Source organism: Lolium rigidum, chromosome 2, assembly GCF_022539505.1.
Source record: "Lolium rigidum isolate FL_2022 chromosome 2, APGP_CSIRO_Lrig_0.1, whole genome shotgun sequence".
In the NCBI taxonomy this organism is placed as follows: domain Eukaryota; kingdom Viridiplantae; phylum Streptophyta; class Magnoliopsida; order Poales; family Poaceae; genus Lolium; species Lolium rigidum.
The window spans coordinates 86,659,092-86,680,547 of record NC_061509.1 but is presented as its reverse complement, the minus strand read 5'-3'; the positions used below and the strand labels follow the sequence as shown (position 1 = coordinate 86,680,547).

Genomic DNA, 21,456 nt, shown 5'->3' with positions numbered 1-21,456 from the left:
TTTTATAAAGAAATTTGTTTTTTTTTTGTATTTCCCAAAATTAAAGTATTTTTTACCGGGATTTTTTTGCATACACTTCTCATGAACATATCTATCTACATATTTAACGCCACAATTTTTGAAAACATAAAAGAGTTAGATTTTAAAATTTTCAAAAAACTGAAAGTGGAGGGAACACTGACACCTATGTACACCAAATTCCTGTCCGAATTCGAGGGAGTAGTAAAAGTACATATAGTCGACATCACAAATTTAAAATGACATCACACACCTTAAATCCTCTCCTCCTCCGCTGTGCCGACGTGCAGTGGATTAACCCCGAATCATCACCAGCAAAGAAGAAAAACAGAGCACCCGAAAAAGAAAACCAGAAGAAGTGCCCGAGCAGTCGTGCTCGTCAGTCTTGACTCGTCGGCAATGGCGCAGTCGTCGGCGGCGGCGAGGAAGCCCTCGGCGGCGCCCACCGTTGTCCTCACACTGGTCCTAGCCCTCGCCTCCGCGGGCCTCCTCTTCCTCCTAGTCCGCCTTTCCCCCTCGTCGCCATCCGCGCACCCGCACCCCCACCGCCGGCTCCGCCTCCGTGGCGCCCGCCTCGGGCACGGCGGGGGCGCCGCCCCGCACCAGATCCCGTTCGACCCCGTCGTCGCGGACCTCGAGCGCCGCCTCGATGACCGCGAGTGGGAGCGCCTGGCGGCCGCGGGGCTGCACGCGCCGGGCATGGAGGCCGCCCCCGTCCCGGAGGACGTCGCGGACTACGAGGACGAGTACATCAATGACGCCGCGCGGTTCAACATGACGCTGCGCGTCGCGGCTCTCTTCCCCAAGATCGACGTGGACCCCGCCGACGGCGCCGTTACGGGCGCCGAGCTGGCCGCGTGGAACCTCGCGTCCGCGCGGCGGGAGGTGATGCACCGCACCGCCCGGGAGCTTGACCTGCACGACCGCGACCACGACGGCCGCGTTGCCTTCTCCGAGTACGAGAGGCCCAGCTGGGCCTGGCGGTTCGACGGTATGTATGATCTCACCTCATTTTGGATCTATGTAGTAGCAATACGTGTGCCTACTTAGAAGTACTATGTGAGATAATTATACTCATGCTGACGCAGCTGACTAGCTGAGTAAGCTCTGGATTTTGGCAAAATAAAGCTCTGGATTTTGGTGCAGTAATACATTTCATGCAGAGCTGTCGTTGAATATAAATGCAGCTCTAAGCCTTTGAAAAGGAAAAAGAATGATTCCGGCTTCTTGCCTGTTGTTCTAAGATATCTGAAGCCATCTACATAGTGTATCATCCCTGACTTATTCATTAAGCCGACCTTTCACAGTCATACTTGTGGGGAGCCTTCCTATTTTCCTATGATATAATCTAGCCTCACTGCGCTCCTTTTGTGCATTCAGTGTAAGCTGGGCAGTATATGCCACTGACTAAGAATATTTCTCAAATTGACCATATTTCAATTCACATTTTAGGAATTGAATTTTGTTCCTGATGACTGAACAATATAGTGACATGTAATAAGTGGTAAGAGGAAAAATTCTGGTAGGTATCATCATAAGTTTGCATTCTGGAAAGTATCTAATGTTTGCAACAGTACCACTAACAAACACTGTTGTTATGCATCTTGCGAAGATTTTCTTGGTGCAGTTTTCACTATGTCTCCTGGTTCAACTAGTAAACTTAGAGCATTCTTTTTAGACCTACTGAACAAAGTCCTGCATATAGATCCAACCTGAACAGTTCTCATGTCAATTAACAAAGTTGTATGCCACATGAAAAAGAGGAAAAAACATTCGTGTGTGCCTACCAAGTTCATACTCCTTCAGTACTACATGCTCTTCCACTGCCGAAGGAGCACATCTGTGGATTAACGATGTGAGCAATAAATCTCGTAATGTCCAGATAATAACTCAACCAATGATGGTATGGGATGGTGGAAGGAGGGGCACTTCAATGCTGCAGATGTGGATGGTGACGGCTTTCTAAATCTGACAGAGTTTAACGAGTACAACTTTCTATCTCACCTCTTTTAACTTCTGAAGTTCCATTGTTCTTACCTAGTACTTACTTTGTTTCGCTCTACGCAGCTTCTTACATCCAGCTGATACTACCAGCCCAAAGCTATTACATTGGTTATGCAAAGAAGAAGTCAGGTGCTTTTTCTCCTCCAAGCTTTTTTTCCTTGCACATTTTTCATTTAGATTCAACAGCAGCATCCTTTTGCATGGTCTTATTAGTATTTAGTTTTGCAGAAAAATAATGACGATGTAAAAGTTTTTCTTATAAATAAAGGAACATTTATGGAACTTCGGATCATACCTTTATACTTTTTTCGCGAAAACGCAAAAGCCTTGCATTTCGATGCATTGATAGAAAAAGAAGGTTATATGTACAAGTCCAAGAAAGGACTAACACCGCGCCATACAACTCAACCCAAATGACCTAATCTAGGGGAGTAGCTGACGAAGACCCTAGGCTCCCGCGTCCTCCAATTGTCACGCCTCGGCCTAGATGTCGTTTAGTAAGGAAGACACCAAGGGGCCCGCATTGTCGAAGACCGCAGCGTTCCGATGCTTCCATATCCACCATGCAGCGAGCATGATAAATTAAATGAACTATGGATTCCATTGCTATTGTTGGTTAATTAAATGAACTATGGATTGTACTGTACGCATCATTTATCTAGTTTGCTTTAAATTAAATGAGTGGTGCCTAGGAGGAACTAGGAATCAGTTTTGTTAAGATGGAGTGAGGTTTGAACTTTGAACCCAGGCTGGTTAGCCCACCAGCTATGGTGCTAGCCAGTAGACTCCTGGATGACTCATGTTGCTTTAAACTAATTGTGTTTTTTCTCAACTAACAGCTGCATGCCTATACTCGTTTGGAATTTGTTTGTACTTGGATCAAGCTGTTTTAAGAACTAAGGCTGCGTTTAGCATTGCGGTGGTTGTCATAATCCCATTTGCTCTGTTTGGCTTTGCCTACTTTTGCGGTTAATTTTCAACGATAGATCATAAATAAGCAGTGCGCAGAACAATTCAGCAACCGCAAACTGAGCTAAGTTATAGGGATTTAGTGGAAGATGTAGTGCCTGGTTGGTTTTGCGCCACAATAGCACATGGAGAGTTGGAGACCGAACTGATTGTTTTGTGGTGTTACCGAAATCATTGGGCTTATTGTCTGGCCATGTTTTTGCCATATTGGGCTCTTATACCTGAAGTAGTAAGCCACATAAAACACTAGCACCAAAATTTCGGCACCAAATCAAAGGACTGCCAAATTAGTGATAACTTGCCATGCTTTGGTAAGGCACTTTGGGCACGAAGGAGTCAACGTTATGAGAAAAGCAAGCCGAACTTTCAATTTGGTTTATTATGTGTAAGTATACTGATTCTTGTTGAGTACCAACCCATTTGTGAAGGTAAACATGGTAATGTAACACTTCTTAAAAAATAGTGGATCTTAATGAAGAATCATGTTAACTCACACACCCTCTACCCATTTACACTGGAAACCAATTAAACTCAGTTACTTCATTCAGTTTATGGATTGTCCAAATTCTTTGCACCAGTACCAAACAGGTTGTCCAAACTGAAATTGTTCTAGGGACTCTGCCACAATAGGACTACCATAGTCACATATCTGTGACAGTCAGGTTTACATTTTGACAATCACCATTGTAAGACCGCTTTTGGTTGATTATTCAGGGAAAGAGACAAAGACAATGACGGGAAGCTTGATTTCCAAGAGTTCTATAATGGATTGTTTTACTCAATTCGTCATTATGATGATGAAACTTCAACAGACGACTCCAATGGCTCTGATGCACCTGCTAAAAAATCATTTTCACAGCTTGATCTGGATAATGATGGGTAACAATTACAGCTAATAGTTTTTCCTGTCATATATACCGAATAATATAATTGTGTGTCTGAGTTTGGAGGTTTCCCCCTTTTTGTAGGCTTTTGTCAGCTGATGAGCTAAAACCTATAATCGGAAAGCTCCATCCAGCAGAAAATTTCTATGCCAAGCAACAAGCTGACTATGTAATATCACAGGTAACGAGCTGAAGGCATCCCATTTTCTTTCTAGGATATTTTGCTTGCCTTCCTATCTAATGCTGTTAGATCTTGTAGCAGCCTATGCCTTTTACATACTTTCACCTTCAGCCAAGTTGAATGAGGAACTCTGCAGTACCTTTCTCAAGAAATTACCAGCTGATTTGTTATCTGATGTCTCCTTTTAATGTAGGCTGACACAAACAAAGATGGACAACTGAGCTTGAATGAGATGATTGAGAACCCTTACGTCTTTTACAGTGCTTTATTCACGGAAGATGATTATGGGTCTCATGACGAGCTCCGGTAGTTACTTCAAGGTATGCGGGGCACAAGTTTGGACTTCTTGTGCATCATCAATGGCTAACTTTCAGTAACCAATGAGTTTGAATGTTTAGCAGTAGGTAGCATTGAGGAGCCACCACCTTCGGAACTTTTGGTTAGGCATTGTCGCGAATGTATATCTTCCAAGAACTGTCGGCCCCTTGTACTGCCTTGCCAAGCATGTTCCAAGGTATATCTGTTGAAGTACCTTATAAGTTCTTATTCATTTTCATGTGCACTGATGTTTTCGAGTAATTACTACTATGTTCTAATCCATGTTTTTTGTCAGGTGATTCCCATGTATAACACAAGCGTGCCTTTTCATTCACCTGTTTTAGCAGCAGGGCTTTTGTACCATTAAGAGTTATTGGATTGATTTTTGTCATGTGCACGGCGAGGTAGCATTTGTTCTTTCATTTTTGTGGGGGTGCAAAATTAGTTTGGTCTTAGAGGATCACACACTTGTAAACTATGAAGAGCAGGAAAGTGCAGCTTGTATGTATTGACATTCCTGAACCCTTTCTGTAAAGTTTGTGCAGTTCCATAATATGAAAGTGATTCTTCTCTCTTCCTTCATGTGTGACATTTTGGCATCGATAGACTTGCTGCTGATTTTGCCAGATTTGGTACTCCTTTTTCTTTCTCTTTTTCTTGTGGCATGTGCAATCAAAATGAAAGGAGAATATTATCAAGCGCCTGAAGAACAGTATTGATTTGGGGAAGCAAGTATCCAACAGTAGCTAACATATGATGAACTGTCAAAGTCTGAAGTAAGAAACTTTTATTTCTATTAAGTTGGTCCTCAAGACGGCCTCAATCGCGGTTGATATCTTTATGTAATGCAAACTAGGCAGTCCAACATTTAAAATTACAATTCTTAAGCAACTTGGGAATATTAAATCAGACTATTAATAGCTTAATCACACGACATTTCCCAACATGCTCTTGCACTCCCTCCCTCTGATCCATAATAAGTGTTGGGTACCTTTGAACGAAAACACTGACACTTATTATAGATCGGAGCAAGTAGTAAATTCAGTCACACTCACACACCATACTATGTGTACAAGCTATTGTACCATGTCTATATATGCGCTCGTGGATGACAATTCAGGGCATGTCGATCAGTCCCTGGTCCTGGTGATGGCCCTGAGCTTGACGCCGTGTCGGAAGCCGAGGACGAGGTCGAAGTCGAACTGGATGGGCGACTCCATGGCCGGGGAGTGTCGGAAGACGTAGCGCCGGTAGAGGTGCACCACGGCGAGCTTCACCTGCTGCAGCGCGAACCTGTGGCCGACGCACGCCCTGGGGCCGATGCCGAACGGGATGTGCGCGTACGGGTGCCGCGCCCGCTCCTCCTCCCCGTCCGCGGCGAACCGCTCCGGCCTGAACTCCTCGGGCTCCGGGAACTGCCGCGCGTCGCGTGCCAGCACCCCCGGCGCCAGCCACACGCAGGTGCCCTTGGGGAGGAGGTACCCGCCGATCTCCACCTGCTCGGAGGTCTCCCTGGCGATGAGCGGCGAGACGAGGTGGTACCTCATGGCCTCCTTGATGACCAGGTCCAGGTAGGGGAACCTGCTCTGGAGGTCGTCGGCGTCGGGTGCGCGTCCGCTGTCGAGGTCGAACGTGTCCACTTCGGCGAGCAGCTTCTCCTCCACGCGCGGGTGACATGACACTAGGTACACCACCGATGACACCGTGAATGCGGTCGTCTTGGTCCCGGCGATCAGGTGCTCGTACGCCAGCGCGCGGACGTGTCGGTCCTCCAACACCGATTCCCTGGCGCCGCTTTCCCTGGCGTCCAGCAGCGCTGCGATGAAGTCCAGCGCGGCGGCCGGGGAGGAGGAGCTGCTGCTCTTTTCGTCGCCGCGGTCCCTGCGCCGGCCAGCGATGATGGCGTCGATGCGGCGGCACAGACGGCGCTCGTTCTCCTCCATCTTGTAGTCCGCGGTGCCGGGCACCCGGCGCAGCAGCCGCTTGCAAGGCGTCTGGGCACACGGGAGGAAGAGCCCGAGGATGGTGGACAGCGAGCTCGACAGGTCCATCTTGATGAACTCCATGGACCTCTTGTACTCCTCCAGCAGCTCCCTCACGTCGTCATCGCCGCCGCCGTCCTCGGCCTTGCTGCGGATCAGGCCGAACTCAATGCCGAAGGCCGTCTTGCCGATGATGTCGATGGCCATGCGCAGGGAGAGCTGGCAGAAGGGGACGCAGTCCTGGTCCGGGCAGGCGGCGACGCTGTCCGCGAGGGCGTCGACGTAGGACTGCATGGTGGGGACGAGCCCGGCGAGGCGCGCCGGCTGGTAGAGCGGGATGACGGTGTTCCTCATGGAGGACCAGGTGGAGTCCCGGGTGAGGAAGAGCGCGTCCTGGTGCAGCGACCCGACGGTCGGCGGCGGGGTGCTCCGGTTCCGGATGTCCTTGAACTTCTTGATCCCCACCTCCTTGCACAGCTCCGCGTTCGCCACCATCACCAGCGGCTGCCTCCCCATGTGGAACCTGCGCGCACCAATCATCGACCATGGTGGGTTGCCTCATCTCGTCTCGTCTCCATCGTCAGTAACGCTGAAGAGGAAGAGGAAGAGGACGGGCATATTACCTGAAGATCGGGCCGTGCTCCTTGGCGATGGCGCGGAGGACGTCCGGGCCGTTCTTGGCGAGAAGATGGAGATGGCCGAGGGGGAACCTCGTCGGAGGCCCCGGCACCTTCCTCACTGCCCAGAATGGCGCGTAGAAGTACACCAGGAACGCGCCGATCAGAGTCAGCGAAGACAAGAGCAGCAGAGCCAGTACGCCTGTCACTACGGGAACAACTTCATATGCCGACGGCCCCGTACCGTCGGCACAACCACTTCAACCGTCGGCACCGGCTGTGCCGACGGTGACCGTCGGCACAGGCTGGTCGGCACATTTCCGGTCGGGGCAGCTCCCATCACCGTCGGCACAGTGGACCACCGTCGGCACACGCTGCACCGACGGCTGGGACGGTGGCCGTCGGCCGTGCCACCGTCGGCACGGGGCGTTGGTCGTCCGCAACGGAGTGACGGCGCTGGCGAAGACCGTTAGGCTGTGCCGACGGTGAAACCGTCGGTACAGCAGCCCAGATTTTCCCAGAATGCGTGGGCGCGAAACCGAAAATTTCGAACCGGCAAAAAACGCGCGTTGGGCCGGCTGTGCCGACGCGTGTCACCGTCGCACGTACCCTGCCATTTGGCACAGCTACGGGCCTCGTGCCGACGGTGACACCGTCGGCACAACCGGCCCAGGTTTTTTCAGTTTTCGCCATTTTTGCTCTATTAGCTCGTAAAATTGCTGAAATTGCACATATTATAATATTGAATGCCCAATAACATATATAGCACCATATAGCACAAAGATATCACCGTATAGCACCAAATCTCACAAATATAGCATCAAATCTCACAAATAGCACAAATATAGCATACAAGACCATGGTACATACACCGGATCCACTACAAAGATGAAGCGTGTCATCATGTGCTAGTACAATGTAGAAACTATGGTGGTGCACCACCCGAGTGACGATCTAGCTACAGTGACGAGCTAGCTCCGAGTCGGTGAAGTGAGGCCGCCGTATCTCGACGGTGCTCGGGGAGGTAGAACCACGACGAGAGCCACCGGAACCAGAAAAATGCCGAGGTTCGGCGAAGCACTCAGGAGAATGGCGACCGGGGTGCATCGGCGTACCACAAGGAGTGTCGTTCCCGGATTCTCCCAATCCCTACATGTTGGAGGGAGTTAGCAACTTAGCCATGTCACACCAAGTTAGCAACTTAGCCAAGTTAGCAACTTACCGGGTCAACCGACGCCGACGCTTGTACATGATATAGAACTCCTCCTTGGACGGGAACACCGGCGTCGGCCCCGGATGAGGTGGCTCGGGAGTGGTTCCTCTCGCACTCCGAGCCATCATGAACCGAGTGAAACTCGCAAGAAACGGGAGAGATTGCTCGGATTCAAACATGGGGACTTATGATGTTTTGCAACCATAGAGATTGAAACTTACCGCCATCCGGTTGCTCGTCCACCGGACATAGGCATCTTTCACAAGGTCATGCTCCTTAACCTTCTCGAGATACTCCTCGTAAGCTACCGCGTAGGCCTCCTCGAGCTGAGTCTACAATTTCAGAAATAATGCGTCTCATCAACATAGCCATTCGAGAACAAGAGTCAAAACAGAGGATGAAAGTGTGGATGACTTACATCTACCTCTACCCGAGAACGGCCCGTAGTCCGCGAGGAGGTAGCGTAGCCGCCGGAGGGAGGGTAGCCTTGATCTCGCGTGAAGTTCCTCTCGAGGCTTGAAACCCCCAGCAAGGCAGGCAGGACGTCCATGCGGCTGGCCGGACCCCGCCAAGCATCATCGCCACCTCGTCGACCGGCTCGGTCATCGGGTCCTCCACCTCCGGATGGAGCTTGGCGTACTCCTCGCAAGTATCTTTCCTTGCTCTCTTTGGCCTTGCCGTAGTACCTCTCGTGCGCGGGCCGAGGCTCGTTCGGACCGGGCGTCACCAGCTTCATGTGCGTCCACGCTTCCATCTCACCAACTTCCCTCCCGAGCTTCTTCCCCGCATCACAAAACAAATGTTATGCATATCATCGAAAATCAAAAAATGCAGCTTGTTCCATTTTTATATGTACCGTACGCTCCCGATAGCGATCGGTGCTCGCTGCTCCCCGCACCGTGTGTTCCCCGGTTCCCACGGTTGGCCTTGTTCCGGCCGCTCACGGCCTTGAAATCGGGGTTTTCGCCGACCCAATTCTTGACCAACTCCATGAAGGCGGCCCTCTTATTATTATCAGCCCAATGTGGTACAACCTGCAAAATCAAAACTCATTTGAAGAACAAACAATATAGTTGCAAGTTAGCCGCAAGTACATAGAATCGCATTGACAATTACTTACCGACATGAATTGCTCTATCGTCATAGCCGGGCGAGTCCCCGCACAATCTCGGGCTTTGTGTACCTTACGCCCTCGCTCAAAGCATAGAAGTGGCCGATGCACGTGATCCTCTCGGTTGTACCACCGCTGCCGTGTCAACTTCCGACACATGCTACGGAGGATCACGTCCGCCCTCTCCTTATGCTCAGCCGCCACCCTATAATTGCGCCGCAATCAAGCATAACGTAAAGTGTGAGAGGCATGAGTTATCACGGTGGGGTTATCAACTACATATGAACGAAACCCAAAGAGTATGCATTACGTACCCAAAACTTCTTGATCACGGCGTCGGCGGCGGAAGTAAAGCCAGGGTAAGGCGCTATCTCAAAGTCTTCCCAAGTGTAGGCTAGCTTCGACTCGCCCCCAAGGACCGGAGTGTACATCCCCGGCCGCACTTCCTAATAGCAGCTCCAATCGGACTCCCCGGCACGCGGACATTCCCCGTGTATGTGAAATTCCTGCACAATTATCAAACATTAGAAAATGCTAAGTGTCATAACGAAAATGAAATCACCTTACTACTTACTCTGTCTTTCCCGGGACAAGGAGCCACTTCTCATCCTCCGTAGCAGGTTCCTTACTCTCATCGGGAACCCGCGCTTCCCCACGAATCCGCAACTTCTTCGGAGCCATCTCCGTCGAAGCCTCCTCGTCCCTAGACTCCTCCTCCTCCTCCCTAGTGTCCTCCTCCTCCTCCCTAGTGTCCTCCTCCTCGTCCGGCCGACCGTGAAGCCACCGAGCCGTGCGCGAGGGAATGTCAGCCTAGAAGGAGCCGTGCATTCCCCCTCGTCCTCCGGCTCGTCCCTCCCCCTCGTCCCTCCGGCCTCGTCCCTCCCCCTCGTCCTCCAGCTCGTCCTCCCCCTCGTCCTCCCCCTCCTCCGTCCGCGTCTTCGTAACGCCGGGTGGGAATAATGGGTCTTGCACTCCGTCCGGAAGCACCCGGCCCCGGCTTCCGCCGATGCATCCGATCAAGCAAGGAGCTCGATGATGCCTTCCGTCCGCTCATATTGGGCAATTACCCGCATAAGAAAAAGAGAAAATAATTAATAAGCATGTTGAAAATTAATAAGCATAATGACAAATATAGGTACTAAGCATAATGAAAATGTAGGTATTAAGCATAATGACAAATGTATGTATTAAGCATAATGATAATGTAGGTACTAAGCATAATGACAAATGTATGTATTAAGCATAATGATAATGTAGGTACTAAGCATAAAAGACCCTCACCATTCATCACCACTCTCATCTCTAGGCATTGGGTTCTCAGCCTCACTATCAAAATCAGCATCATATGAGTATTCATGGTCGGCATTGGGTTCCGTTGAGTCTCGACAATGTTGTCTTTGCTCGCATGGCGCTTGGTGAGCATAGCTATGTCCTTCGTGTCCACCACGGTCTCACCACGCATTTGTACATCGTTGTGGAGATCCCGAAGACCTATGTCTATTTGAAGAGCCCCGAACTCGCTCTTCCTCTTGATAGAAAATTCCCTCATATGTTACCGGGTCAATGTTGTTGTAATCGTCCCTCGGAGGGGATGGGTAGCTTACCATGTGGCGATACCTGGAACACGACTTCCCAGCCCATGAGTTCCTCATTCCGACATGGGTAGGACAAATAATAAACTTGCTTGGTTTGGTGAGCCACAACATAGACGTCGGATCCGTCGTAGGTGGTTGTAGGCCTAACTTCAACTAAACCAATGGAAGGGGTGCTTCTCATTCCACCGTGTGGGTCAAACCAAGTGGCATTTGAACACAAAGAGCTTGAGTTCTATGTTTGCGTTGTTGAACGTCAACTCGTATACCTTTTGTAACCTTCCATAGTAATCAAGATCATCGGCTCCGCGGTGTAGACCCCGCATTTATTGTTTTTGCATTAGGCCGGTTCTTCCGGTGAAACTCCGTATGGAAGCGATACCCATTTACATCATACTTCTCATGCGTATGGACTCTACGGTTAAAACCCCGGGAAACGCATCTCAACTCATCCGTCATCTCAACGTTGGGATCAGCTCCCTACAAGTTCAGCTCAGATTATTTTGTGCATTAGTTACGTGTAATAAGACAAGTCACGGATTGCAAAGTAAGAGGAACATTTGAGAAATTACTTTTTCATGGAACCAGCTCACGAAGCTTTTATTTAAGGGCGGGGCACCCTCTTTCGGAAGAGTGTACCACCGCGTGGGAGTGGGACCATTTCTTCCCCGACCACATTTCATCATGGAATTCGCCGAAAGGAGAAAATACGTATTAGACCAAAACCAAGTTACCGGTTGCAAAGTAATTGGTTCATCATTTTACCTCATGAAATCGACCACTTCCTCCATGTTCATAAGCACGTAAAGCATTATGCAATCCTTCTCTTCCGGCGAAATGTTCTCCACTTTTGAGGCACCGGCCTTGCCACCGGGATATTTGAAGAGCAAGAGCTTTGGGTCACGGTTGGGCTCATCGGAATTGTACCGAGCGACCGGGTTATGCTTAGTGGGCACATCATTGGCATAGTACATTGTCGTGGCGTCTCGCCATCTCATGGAGGAGAGTTGCCTCAGCTATGCATGCTTCAATCTTATTTTTGTTTCCACATTTGTACCGAATATACTTGAACTCCCTCTCAATACAAAACTGCCAACGATACCGCACCGGTCCCCCCAAGAGTGCCTCGTTGGCGAGATGCACGATGAGATGTAACATCGGAGTGAAGAAGCCCGGGGGGAATATCATCTCTAACTTGCATAGCATGTCCAGCACTTGCTCCCGCAGCTTCTCAATCACCTCGGTACATATCCGCTTAGCACGTGACCGTGCGGAAAAAATGGCTCACCTCCGCAAGCACTCGCCGGACATGATCGGGGAGATACCCTCGAAGCATCACCGCATCAGCCGCTCAATCCATATATGATAGTCGTGACTCTTGAGCCCGTTTATTTTTCCCGTAGCAAGATTGACTCCCTTACTCATATTCGAACAATAACCATCGTGGAACATCACGTCATATTTGAGCCACGTAAATGCCTCCTTCTTGTCGGCGCTATCAAGACAAGCATTTGGCATGCGGCTTTAACCAACCTTTTCGATTGCCCTCGGGAGGCTGCATGTGTAGAGCCACCCCGTCACATATCTCCTCAATATCGACTCTAGCTGAAACATTATCCCTTGACTTGCCCGGTATGTTGCAGCAGGTGTTAAGGAATGCCTCCCCACAATTCTTTTCGGTGTGCATCATATCGATATTATGGGGAAGTTCAAGGTCCTTGTAATACTCGAGCTCGTTATGCCTCGCTATGTGAGTCCAAGCTTGTGCGTTTTACCATATCCCTCAAATTGGTGGCCGGGTTCCTTACTAGGCCGGAGAGCACGTAGCTCAAGCATCAACAGCTTGCACCATTGAACTTTGGTATTTCTTTATGTTCAAGCACAACTACGCCTTTCGTGAAGTTTTTCTTGTCGGATCCGAACCGATGCCCTGGACCGAGGAACTTGCGGTGTTTGTCAAAGGCAACATATTTGTGTCCAGCTTTTAGGTGCCTCGAATTCTAGTTCGTGCTCGCACACTCGGGCATGGAAACTTACCAGCTGTACTATGCCCACAGTAATAGGGCGTACCCGGGTAGGTCATGCATCGAATAGTGGAACCAAACTTTCATGATGAAGTTTCTCTTTGATGCTCTGGTCGTATGTCAATGTACCGTGATGCCACGAGTGGTGCAAATCATCCACAAGTGGTTGCATTAAGACACTCAATTTCTTCCCTGGATATTCGGGCCCCGGAAGGATCATCGACAAGAATATGTTCTTCCTTTGCATTACGACTCCGGGAGGGAGATTGAGCGGAATAACAAACACGGGCCAGCAGCTGTACGCGGCAGTCGACATACCATATGGGTTGAATCCATCTGGTTGCTATCGCAATTCTAACATTCCGAGCCTCACTTGCCTCATTTGGGTGCTTTTGATCGAAGCGCTTCCATGATTGACCATCGATGGATGTACCATGGGTACCCGTTTCCGCTCGTCTTGCAATCTTATCCCGGTCTTATGCCATGTCATCTGCTTGGCGTCTCCTCGAACATGTAAAGCCGCTGGATTCTTTTGATGAATGGGAGATAACGAAGAATCTTTATGGCTACTTTTGTCTGCCTCTTCCGACCATTGCCTACATCTACCTCATGATACCTAGAGTGACCACACTTGGCACAGTACTTGTCATCCGCATAGTCTTTCCAAAACAAAAGGCAAAGTTTTGGACAGACATCATATGTTACATAATCCATTTTCAATGCTTTCAAGATTTTCTTCGTTTCGTACATGGTCTTGGGCAAGCAATGACCTTCAGGCAACATGTTACCTACCGTGCTCGTAGTCTTTTCAAAGGATGCTCGAGTACTCTCAAACATGCACTTGTCGGCTAGCAACTGCGTGATGCCATCAAGTTGAGACATTTTTGCACCCGGGTATAGAGGCCTCCTAGCCGAGGCCATCATATCAATGAAGGCCCTCGCGGTTGGCTCGAGTTCCTCCTCCGGAAGTTCCTCCGGTTGTGGCGGTCCCTCCGGTTCGAGCGGTTCCTCCGATTCGGACTCGTTCGTCCCATGGTAACTCCGGCATGTCAGCATCCCGAAGATCATCTAGCAAGTTTAAGATGCCATCGTTCTCATTGCCATCGATCCGCCGCCGCATCACCTCACCTCTATCACGTTCGTGCCGAGAAAAGTCGACCGGTGGGTCGTAGTCACGCATATACCCATTCCACCAAAGGTGTTTAGTCATCTCTAGAATATCCTTAGGATGACGCCTCCTGCAGTACATTGCAAGGGCAACGGGGACGAACAATCCCCTTCGAACCACGAGCTAACTCCTTCACTAACAAATCGGTCTTCCATTTCCATTCATCCGTCACTTGAGTCGAACTAACACGGCCACCGTACATCCACTCATTATCAGCCCATCCTCGCTTTATTGCGTGACAAACAACAAATAGTAGCATGAAATTGAATGCATCATATTTTTACTTTTCTACCGGCGAAAACGCGTGCATCAACCTACATCTCTACTAGGTGGGCTCCTAGCAGCCCTCGAACCCGTAGTTGGGTACGCTCCACGCTAGCCGGGTGCGAGACGGAGCTCGGCAGCACCTCCCCGCTGCTCTCCCGATACACGTCTCGGCAAAAGCCGAGAGGATGTGCATCCCGGAGAACAACAGGGAGGCGCCGACGAAATCTCGTCTCGCACCCGAGCAGAACGTGGAAAACGTACCTAACTACGGGTCCGGCGACTCGTCCCGTAAATGCCACAAGCGTTACGGTTCAAAATATGCCGACCACTAATGCATATTTATCCGCGTAACGCTTGCGGACGGGAATTGACACCTAGGTTACGCGACTTGACTGGAGAAATGAAATCTAATGACATAAAAAAGGCGGAGGGGGAGTCGGCAATTCAGCTCACCCTCGGCTGTAGAGGAAGTAGTCGAACAACCGGCGATGTCGACGGCCGTAGAGATGCGCCGCAAGATCCGGGATCGTCACGCGGGATGCTCACTACTGGACCTAGTTAAAATAATAAAAATTTGTCAATGCAAATTCATCAATTCATAAAACAAATGCATTTCTACAAAATTCTAATTTATTTCACTTCAATTTCCATTTCTATTCCTTCATTTTCATTTCAATTTACATTACAATTTCAATTTCAATTTCCAAATTCTTTACTTCATTTCAATTTCAATTTCAATTTGCAAGTTCTATTTCAATTTGCAAATTTACAATTACAATTCTATTTCAATTCTTTACTTCATTTCAATTTCAATTTGCAAATTTACATTACAATTTCAATTTCAATTTGCAAATTCTATTTTACTTCATTTCAATTTCCAAAATCTTTACATGTTTCTTTCAAATTATTTACATTTCAAATTACCTAGCTAATTGCAAATACTAAAAAGCTAAAAAAAAAAGGTAAGAAGCTTACCATGGCCGGCGGGCTGCGGGGCAGGGCGACGGCGGCCGGGAGGAAGGCGGCGGCGCGGGGCAGGGCGGCGGCGGCCGGGAGGACGGCTGCTGCGCGGGTGGGGGCGGGTCAGGGAGGCCGGGCGGCGCCGGCCGGTCGGGGCGGGTGAGGGAGGCCGGCCGGGCGGCGCCGGCTGCCGCGGGTTGGGGCGGCGCGGCGGTGGGCTGCGGGGCGTCGGCTGCCGCGGGCTGGGGCGCGGCGGCGGTGGGCTGCGCGGCGCGGCGGCGGTGGGCTGCGGGCGCGCGGCGGCGGGCTGCGGATCCGGCGGCCGGGTGGCGTGGGGATCCGCGGCGGCGGCGGGTGGAGGCGGGTGGTGGCGGCGCGGCGGACGATGGACAGCGGCGGCGCGGCGGGTGGGGCGTGCGTGTGTGGCTGGCCCCGACCCGCGTGTGGGGTGTGGCCGTTATGGAGCCGTGGCTGTGCCGACGGTTATGGTTGTGCCGACGGCCACCGTCGGCACAGTTAGGTTTATTTTTTATTTTTTTTAAATAAATACTGTTTTTTTTTTTGCGAAACAAGTACAATCAAAGAACGCGTACACACTCACCCCTATGAACGCACACACGCACACCCTACCCCTATGAGCACCTCTAAGAGACTGCGTTGAATAACTAATCCGGCGGGTCTTGAGGCAGGGCGGCCCGCGTCGACCCCACTTAAGTGGGGTTCTGTGCCGACGGCCAGCTTGTGCATGCCATGTGGACACACACAACTTTTGGGGCCATTCCCTAGACCCGATGCTCGATTTCTGACGAAACCCTAGTTCTGTTGACCGCGTCGTCTACCCCTTTGACTGCATCCCATCGGGGGTACCCCGGTGGGCGTATGCCTACGTTTGAGCTTGGTTAGGTCATAGGTACATGTGGAAACAAGTACCATCCCATATGATCCCAAGGTTCTCTCCGGTTCACCTCCGAGGAGTTCCCCCTATACATGCGGAATCCGCCTAAGTGTAGGAACCCCATGTCCGAGAAGCCGGCACACCCGGAGGGTAGCATTGGATATAGAACCATCTTAAATCACTTTTATGCATGCCATGTGGACACACACAACTTTTGGGGCCATTCCCTAGACCCGATGCTCGATTTCCGACGAAACCCTAGTCTACGTTGACCGCGTCGTCTACCCCTTTGATCGCATCCCATCGGGGTCCCCCGTCGGGCGTATGCCTACGTTTGAGCTTGGTTAGGTCATAGGTACATGTGGAAACAAGTACCATCCCCTATGATCCCAAGGTTCTCTCCGGTTCACCTCGAGGGAGTTCCCCCTATACATGCGAATCCGCCAAGTGTAGGAACCCCATGTCCGAGAAGCCGGCACACCCGGAGGGGTAGAATTGGATATAGAACCATCTTAAATCACTTTTGTGCATGCCATGTGGACACACACAACTTTTGGTGCCATTCCCTAGGTCCGATGCTCGATTTCTGACGAAACCCTAGTTCTGTTGACCGCGTCGTCTACCCCTTTGACTGCATCCCATCGGGGTCCCCGTGGGCGTATGCCTACGTTTGAGCTTGGTTAGGTCATAGGTACATGTGGAAACAAGTACCATCCCCTATGATCCCAAGGTTCTCTCCGGTTCACCTCCGAGGGAGTTCCCCCTATACATGCAGAATCTGCCTAAGTGTAGGAACCCCATGTCCGAGAAGCCGGCACACCCGGAGGGGTAGCATTGGATATAGAACCATCTCAAATCACTTTTGTGCATGCCATGTGGACACACACAACTTTTGGGGCCATTCCCTAGGTCCGATGCTCGATTTCCGACGAAACCCTAGTTCCGTTGACCGCGTCGTCTACCCCTTTGACTCGCATCCCATCGGGGTCCCCGGTGGGCGTATGCCTACGTTTGAGCTTGGTTAGGTCATAGGTACATGTGGAAACAAGTACCATCCCCTATGATCCCAAGGTTCTCTCCGGTTCACCTCCGAGGAGTTCCCCCTATACATGCGATCCGCCTAAGTGTAGGAACCCCATGTCCGAGAAGCCGGCACACCCGGAGGGGGTAGCATTGGATATAGAACCATCTCAAATCACTTTTGTGCATGCCATGTGGACACACACAACTTTTGGGGCCATTCCCTAGGTCCGATGCTCGATTTCTGACGAAACCCTAGTTCTGTTGACCGCGCCGTCTACCCCTTTGATCGCATCCCATCGGGGTCCCCGTGGGCGTATGCCTACGTTTGAGCTTGGTTAGGTCATAGGTACATGTGGAAACAAGTACCATCCCCTATGATCCCAAGGTTCTCTCCGGTTCACCTCCGAGGAGTTCCCCCTATACATGCGTAATCCGCCTAAGTGTAGGAACCCCATGTCCGAGAAGCCGGGCACACCCGAGAGGGTAGCATTGGATATAGAACCATCTCAAATCACTTTTGTGCATGCCATGTGGACACACACAAATTTTGGGGCCATTCCCTAGGTCCGATGCTCGATTTCCGACGAAACCCTAGTTCCGTTGACCGCGCCGTCTACCCCTTTGATCGCATCCCATCGGGGTTCCCCCGTGGGCGTATGCCTACGTTTGAGCTTGGTTAGGTCATAGGTACATGTGGAAACAAGTACCATCCCCTATGATCCCAAGGTTCTCTCCGGTTCACCTCCGAGGGAGTTCCCCCTATACATGCGGAATCCGCCTAAGTGTAGGAACCCCATGTCCGAGAAGCCGGCACACCCGGAGGGGGTAGCATTGGATATAGAACCATCTCAAATCACTTGTGTGCATGCCATGTGGACACACACAAATTTTGGGGCCATTCCCTAGGTCCGATGCTCGATTTCTGACGAAACCCTAGTTCTGTTGACCGCGCCGTCTACCCCTTTGACTGCATCCCATCGGGGGTCCCCCGGTGGGCGTATGCCTACGTTTGAGCTTGGTTAGGTCATAGGTACATGTGGAAACAAGTACCATCCCCTATGATCCCAAGGTTCTCTCCGGTTCACCTCCGAGGGAGTTCCCCCTATACATGCGAATCCGCCTAAGTGTAGGAACCCCATGTCCGAGAAGCCGGCACACCCGGAGGGGTAGCATTGGATATAGAACCATCTCAAATCACTTGTGTGCATGCCATGTGGACACACACAAATTTTGGGGCCATTCCCTAGGTCCGATGCTCGATTTCCGACGAAACCCTAGTTCCGTTGACCGCGCCGTCTACCCCTTTGATCGCATCCCATCGGGGTCCCCCGGTGGGCGTATGCCTACGTTTGAGCTTGCTTAGGTCATAGGTACATGTGGAAACAAGTATCATACCCTATGATCCCAAGGTTCTCTACTGGTTCACCTCCGAGGAGTTCCCCCTATACATGCAGAATCTCTCCTGCCCTTTTTTTCCCGCCCCCCCTTTTCCCGCTGCTTCTCTCCCCCCCTTTTTTCCCGCCCCCCCTTTCCCCGCTCCTTCTCTCCCGCCCTTTTTTCCCGCCCACCCTTTCCCGCTGCTTCTCTCCCGCCCTTTTTCCCGCCCACCCTTTCCCGCCCATTCTCTCCCGCCATGTTTTCCCGCCGTTTCAGCCCCTCGTCGGCCTATATATAGCCATGGCTTCTCCACTAACAGACACCAGCAACATTTCTCCCTTCATCACTTCTCTCATCCAATAGAACCAAAAAATCCTCTCGAGCTGAGCTGCCGCCGAGATGGCTCCTCGTCGCCGTAGCAACACGGGCTTCATCGGCGTTCGCTCGCGGCCTGCGGGAAATTTCGCGGCTGAAATCACCGCCGGTGGTACGCGTGTGTGGCTCGGCACCTTCTACACGAAGGAGGCTGCTGCCCGCGCTTACGACGTTGCGGCTTGGAGGTTTGGCCGGCCGCGCCACGAAATGAACTTCCCGGAGGTCGGGTCTCCGACGGAAGCTCGGAGTCTCTCTACCGAGCCACTACTTCGCTCACGGGGTGAAGCGCGGCGGTACGGGGCTGGCCAGCGGCGGATTGATACCACCGAGGCGGACGAGCAGTTCATGGCACGGTGGCGCGAGACCATCCCGGAGACGTCGAGGCAACGCGCGCATTCCGGAAGGAGAAGCGGACGTACGAGGAGAGAGAGGAGGGCGGGAAAGCGGCAGAGGAAGGCCGAGGTTGAAGCGAGTACGCCAAAGGAGAGGCGTCGACATGGGGGAGAATGATGAACGGTGGTTGTGGAACCTCACAACCACCGCTTCGCAGGACACCCCGAGCGAGGATGAAGATTTCGACTTCTCCGATTAATATGTGTGTGTCGAGTCCGTGTGTCTAGCGGGTCATGTGTCGACCCGGTGTTCTTTAAATGCTTTGGTTTGTGTGTGGGTCTAGTTCTTTAAGTGTTTTGGTTCATGTGTGTGGGTGTAGTTTCTTTAAGTGCTTTGCTTCCTCCGTGTGGGTGTAGTTCTTTGTACTCGTTTCAGTTCGTGTGTGGGTCTAGTTACGTAAGCGCTTTGGTATGTGTGTGAGATTAGTTATTTAAGTATTTTGTATCGTGTGTGGGTCTTAAGTATTTTGCATCGTGTGTGGGCCATTCACCCCCTCCGAGGTTCGATTTCTGGCGAAGGGGTTCTATACCGCCCTTATACATATATATAGGTTTCCCGCAAAGGGGTTCGCCAAAATAGCAGTGAGAAATAAATAAACAAAAAAAATGATTGGGATTAATAATTATCTCTTTGGTGCAAAAAAAAAATGGAAAAACAAAAAAAATAGCTGTGCCGACGGCCTTGTTTGTGCCGTGGGTGACCGTCGGCACAGAAGAAGGGGGACCCAGTTTTCAGTCCCTGTGCCGACGGCCGCCGTTGCGCCGTGGGCTACCGTCGGCACACTGTAGACGGCGCCGTCACAGCCTAACGGCTGGGCCCGCCTGTCTGCGCGTGTACCGACGGCCGTGGCTGTGCCGACGGTGACCTTCGGTCGCCACGTTTCTGTGCTGACGGTCCGATTTGCGCCGACGGTGACCGTCGGTGTAGCCAGCAGTGTGCCGACGGCCGGCCTGTGCCGACGGTCAGTTCCGTCGCCGGTCGACCAGGGCCTCTGTGCCGACGGCCCCGACATTTGGCCGTCGGCACATCGGCTGGCCGTCGGCACATGCCGTCTCTCCCGTAGTGTGTGCCGTATGCACCGGCAGCATGGCCTGCCGTTTCCAGTGCAATGGAGCAGTTGCTGGCCTCCATGGAAGAAGCTAACAGCTTGTCCGTGTTCTGGTCTCTGCATTTGTATACGTGGTGCTTTGGTCGTGCCAATTTATAAACGTCCGGGACGTTGCTGTTCTCACCGCCGTCTTGGTCAGATGATGTACGTGGCAGTAGAGAAATGTTTTTATCCCGTGCACGGGAGGCCACGTGCATGTTTGTGCCATAGATTTTTCACTTTAAGATTCCTGTCACAGTGGTTCGCCAAGTTTCATTGAAATTATTGTGCTTTAATTTGATTCAAATGCAATGATATCGAATCAAATAGTGCACGGGACCTCTACGCACGGGGCAATCCTCGGGATCCTGTGGCAGTAGAGGTGTCTCTGACTCTTTCCCACAGAATGGACGTTGTTGCATCATGGAGATGCATGGCGGAACGACACTTCAGAAATTCTCAGTTCATCTGTGTCCTTTTACGGCGTGCGGTATAGGATAATAGGATATGCACTACATACATGGTACACAATTTATGCAAGGCAGCTTTGATATTCTTAATGCGCGTAACTGTTTCTAAGCCAACTTGGTTATAGTCACTCACATAAATTCTTGGATACAGCTTGTATAACTTATTTTCGTGGCGCAAGGCAGACACAGCGGCTACTCGTGGGCATCTAAAAGCATCTCTAACGGGGCGGTGCATTTTGGATGTCCAAATTATGCGCGCGTCTGTTTGCGTTGACCCGCGGACGTCAAAATGGTGATTATCCGTTTGCGCCGGAGGCAACCCTATCGGCTCGACGCATTTCGTCCGGTGAGGCCGGCTTGTGATGAAGAGATTTCTGTTCCTCTAGATGTGAAGAGCAAGAGGAAGAGATTTCTATTCCTCTAGAATACCGCTTGATATCATAGATTTCTATGATAGACCTGATTAAGATATTCAAATTTCTTAGTAGATCAATATTTTGAAACTAGTGCAACATGTTCAAACAAATT

At 50.9% G+C, this 21,456-nt stretch overlaps 2 protein-coding genes across 3 annotated transcripts; one reads left to right on the top strand and one right to left on the bottom strand.

The window, feature by feature from the left end:
* The first annotated feature begins 408 nt into the window (after positions 1-408).
* LOC124686861 (reticulocalbin-2) lies at positions 409-4,948 on the top strand. 2 transcript variants are annotated; one of them, XM_047220750.1, is made up of 8 exons: positions 409-1,009; positions 1,901-2,003; positions 2,086-2,151; positions 3,706-3,870; positions 3,960-4,056; positions 4,250-4,376; positions 4,458-4,570; positions 4,670-4,948. In XM_047220750.1, the coding sequence occupies exons 1-6, from the start codon at positions 418-420 to the stop codon at positions 4,364-4,366; spliced, it is 1,140 nt and encodes a 379-aa protein (XP_047076706.1). In that variant the 5' UTR covers positions 409-417; the 3' UTR covers positions 4,367-4,376; positions 4,458-4,570; positions 4,670-4,948. The 2 variants fall into 2 exon arrangements, with proteins under 2 accessions (XP_047076706.1, XP_047076707.1); XM_047220751.1 differs by having other exon boundaries at positions 4,455-4,570.
* A 325-nt stretch (positions 4,949-5,273) lies between these two features.
* On the bottom strand, positions 5,274-20,552 carry LOC124692051 (cytochrome P450 711A1-like). The gene is made up of 3 exons (XM_047225349.1): positions 20,440-20,552; positions 6,980-7,179; positions 5,274-6,879 (listed from the first exon to the last, which is right to left on the bottom strand). Exons 1-3 carry the CDS (start codon positions 20,500-20,502, stop codon positions 5,505-5,507), a joined length of 1,638 nt encoding a protein of 545 aa, XP_047081305.1. The 5' UTR covers positions 20,503-20,552; the 3' UTR covers positions 5,274-5,504.
* Positions 20,553-21,456: the final 904 nt, after the last annotated feature.

Excerpts from the sequence above, each read along its gene's own strand:
- LOC124692051 (XM_047225349.1), bottom strand. The coding sequence starts at position 20,502 with ATGGAGGCCAGCAACTGCTCCATTGCACTGGAAACGGCAGGCCATGCT. Across the intron at positions 7,180-20,439 it reads ATGCTGCCGGTGCATACGGC|ACAGGCGTACTGGCTCTGCT; the intron begins ACACACTACGGG and ends GTTCCCGTAGTG. Across the intron at positions 6,880-6,979 it reads GAGCACGGCCCGATCTTCAG|GTTCCACATGGGGAGGCAGC; the intron begins GTAATATGCCCG and ends TGGTGCGCGCAG.
- LOC124686861 (XM_047220750.1), top strand. The coding sequence starts at position 418 with ATGGCGCAGTCGTCGGCGGCGGCGAGGAAGCCCTCGGCGGCGCCCACC. Across the intron at positions 2,004-2,085 it reads AATCTGACAGAGTTTAACGA|CTTCTTACATCCAGCTGATA; the intron begins GTACAACTTTCT and ends CGCTCTACGCAG. Across the intron at positions 3,871-3,959 it reads CTTGATCTGGATAATGATGG|GCTTTTGTCAGCTGATGAGC; the intron begins GTAACAATTACA and ends CCCTTTTTGTAG.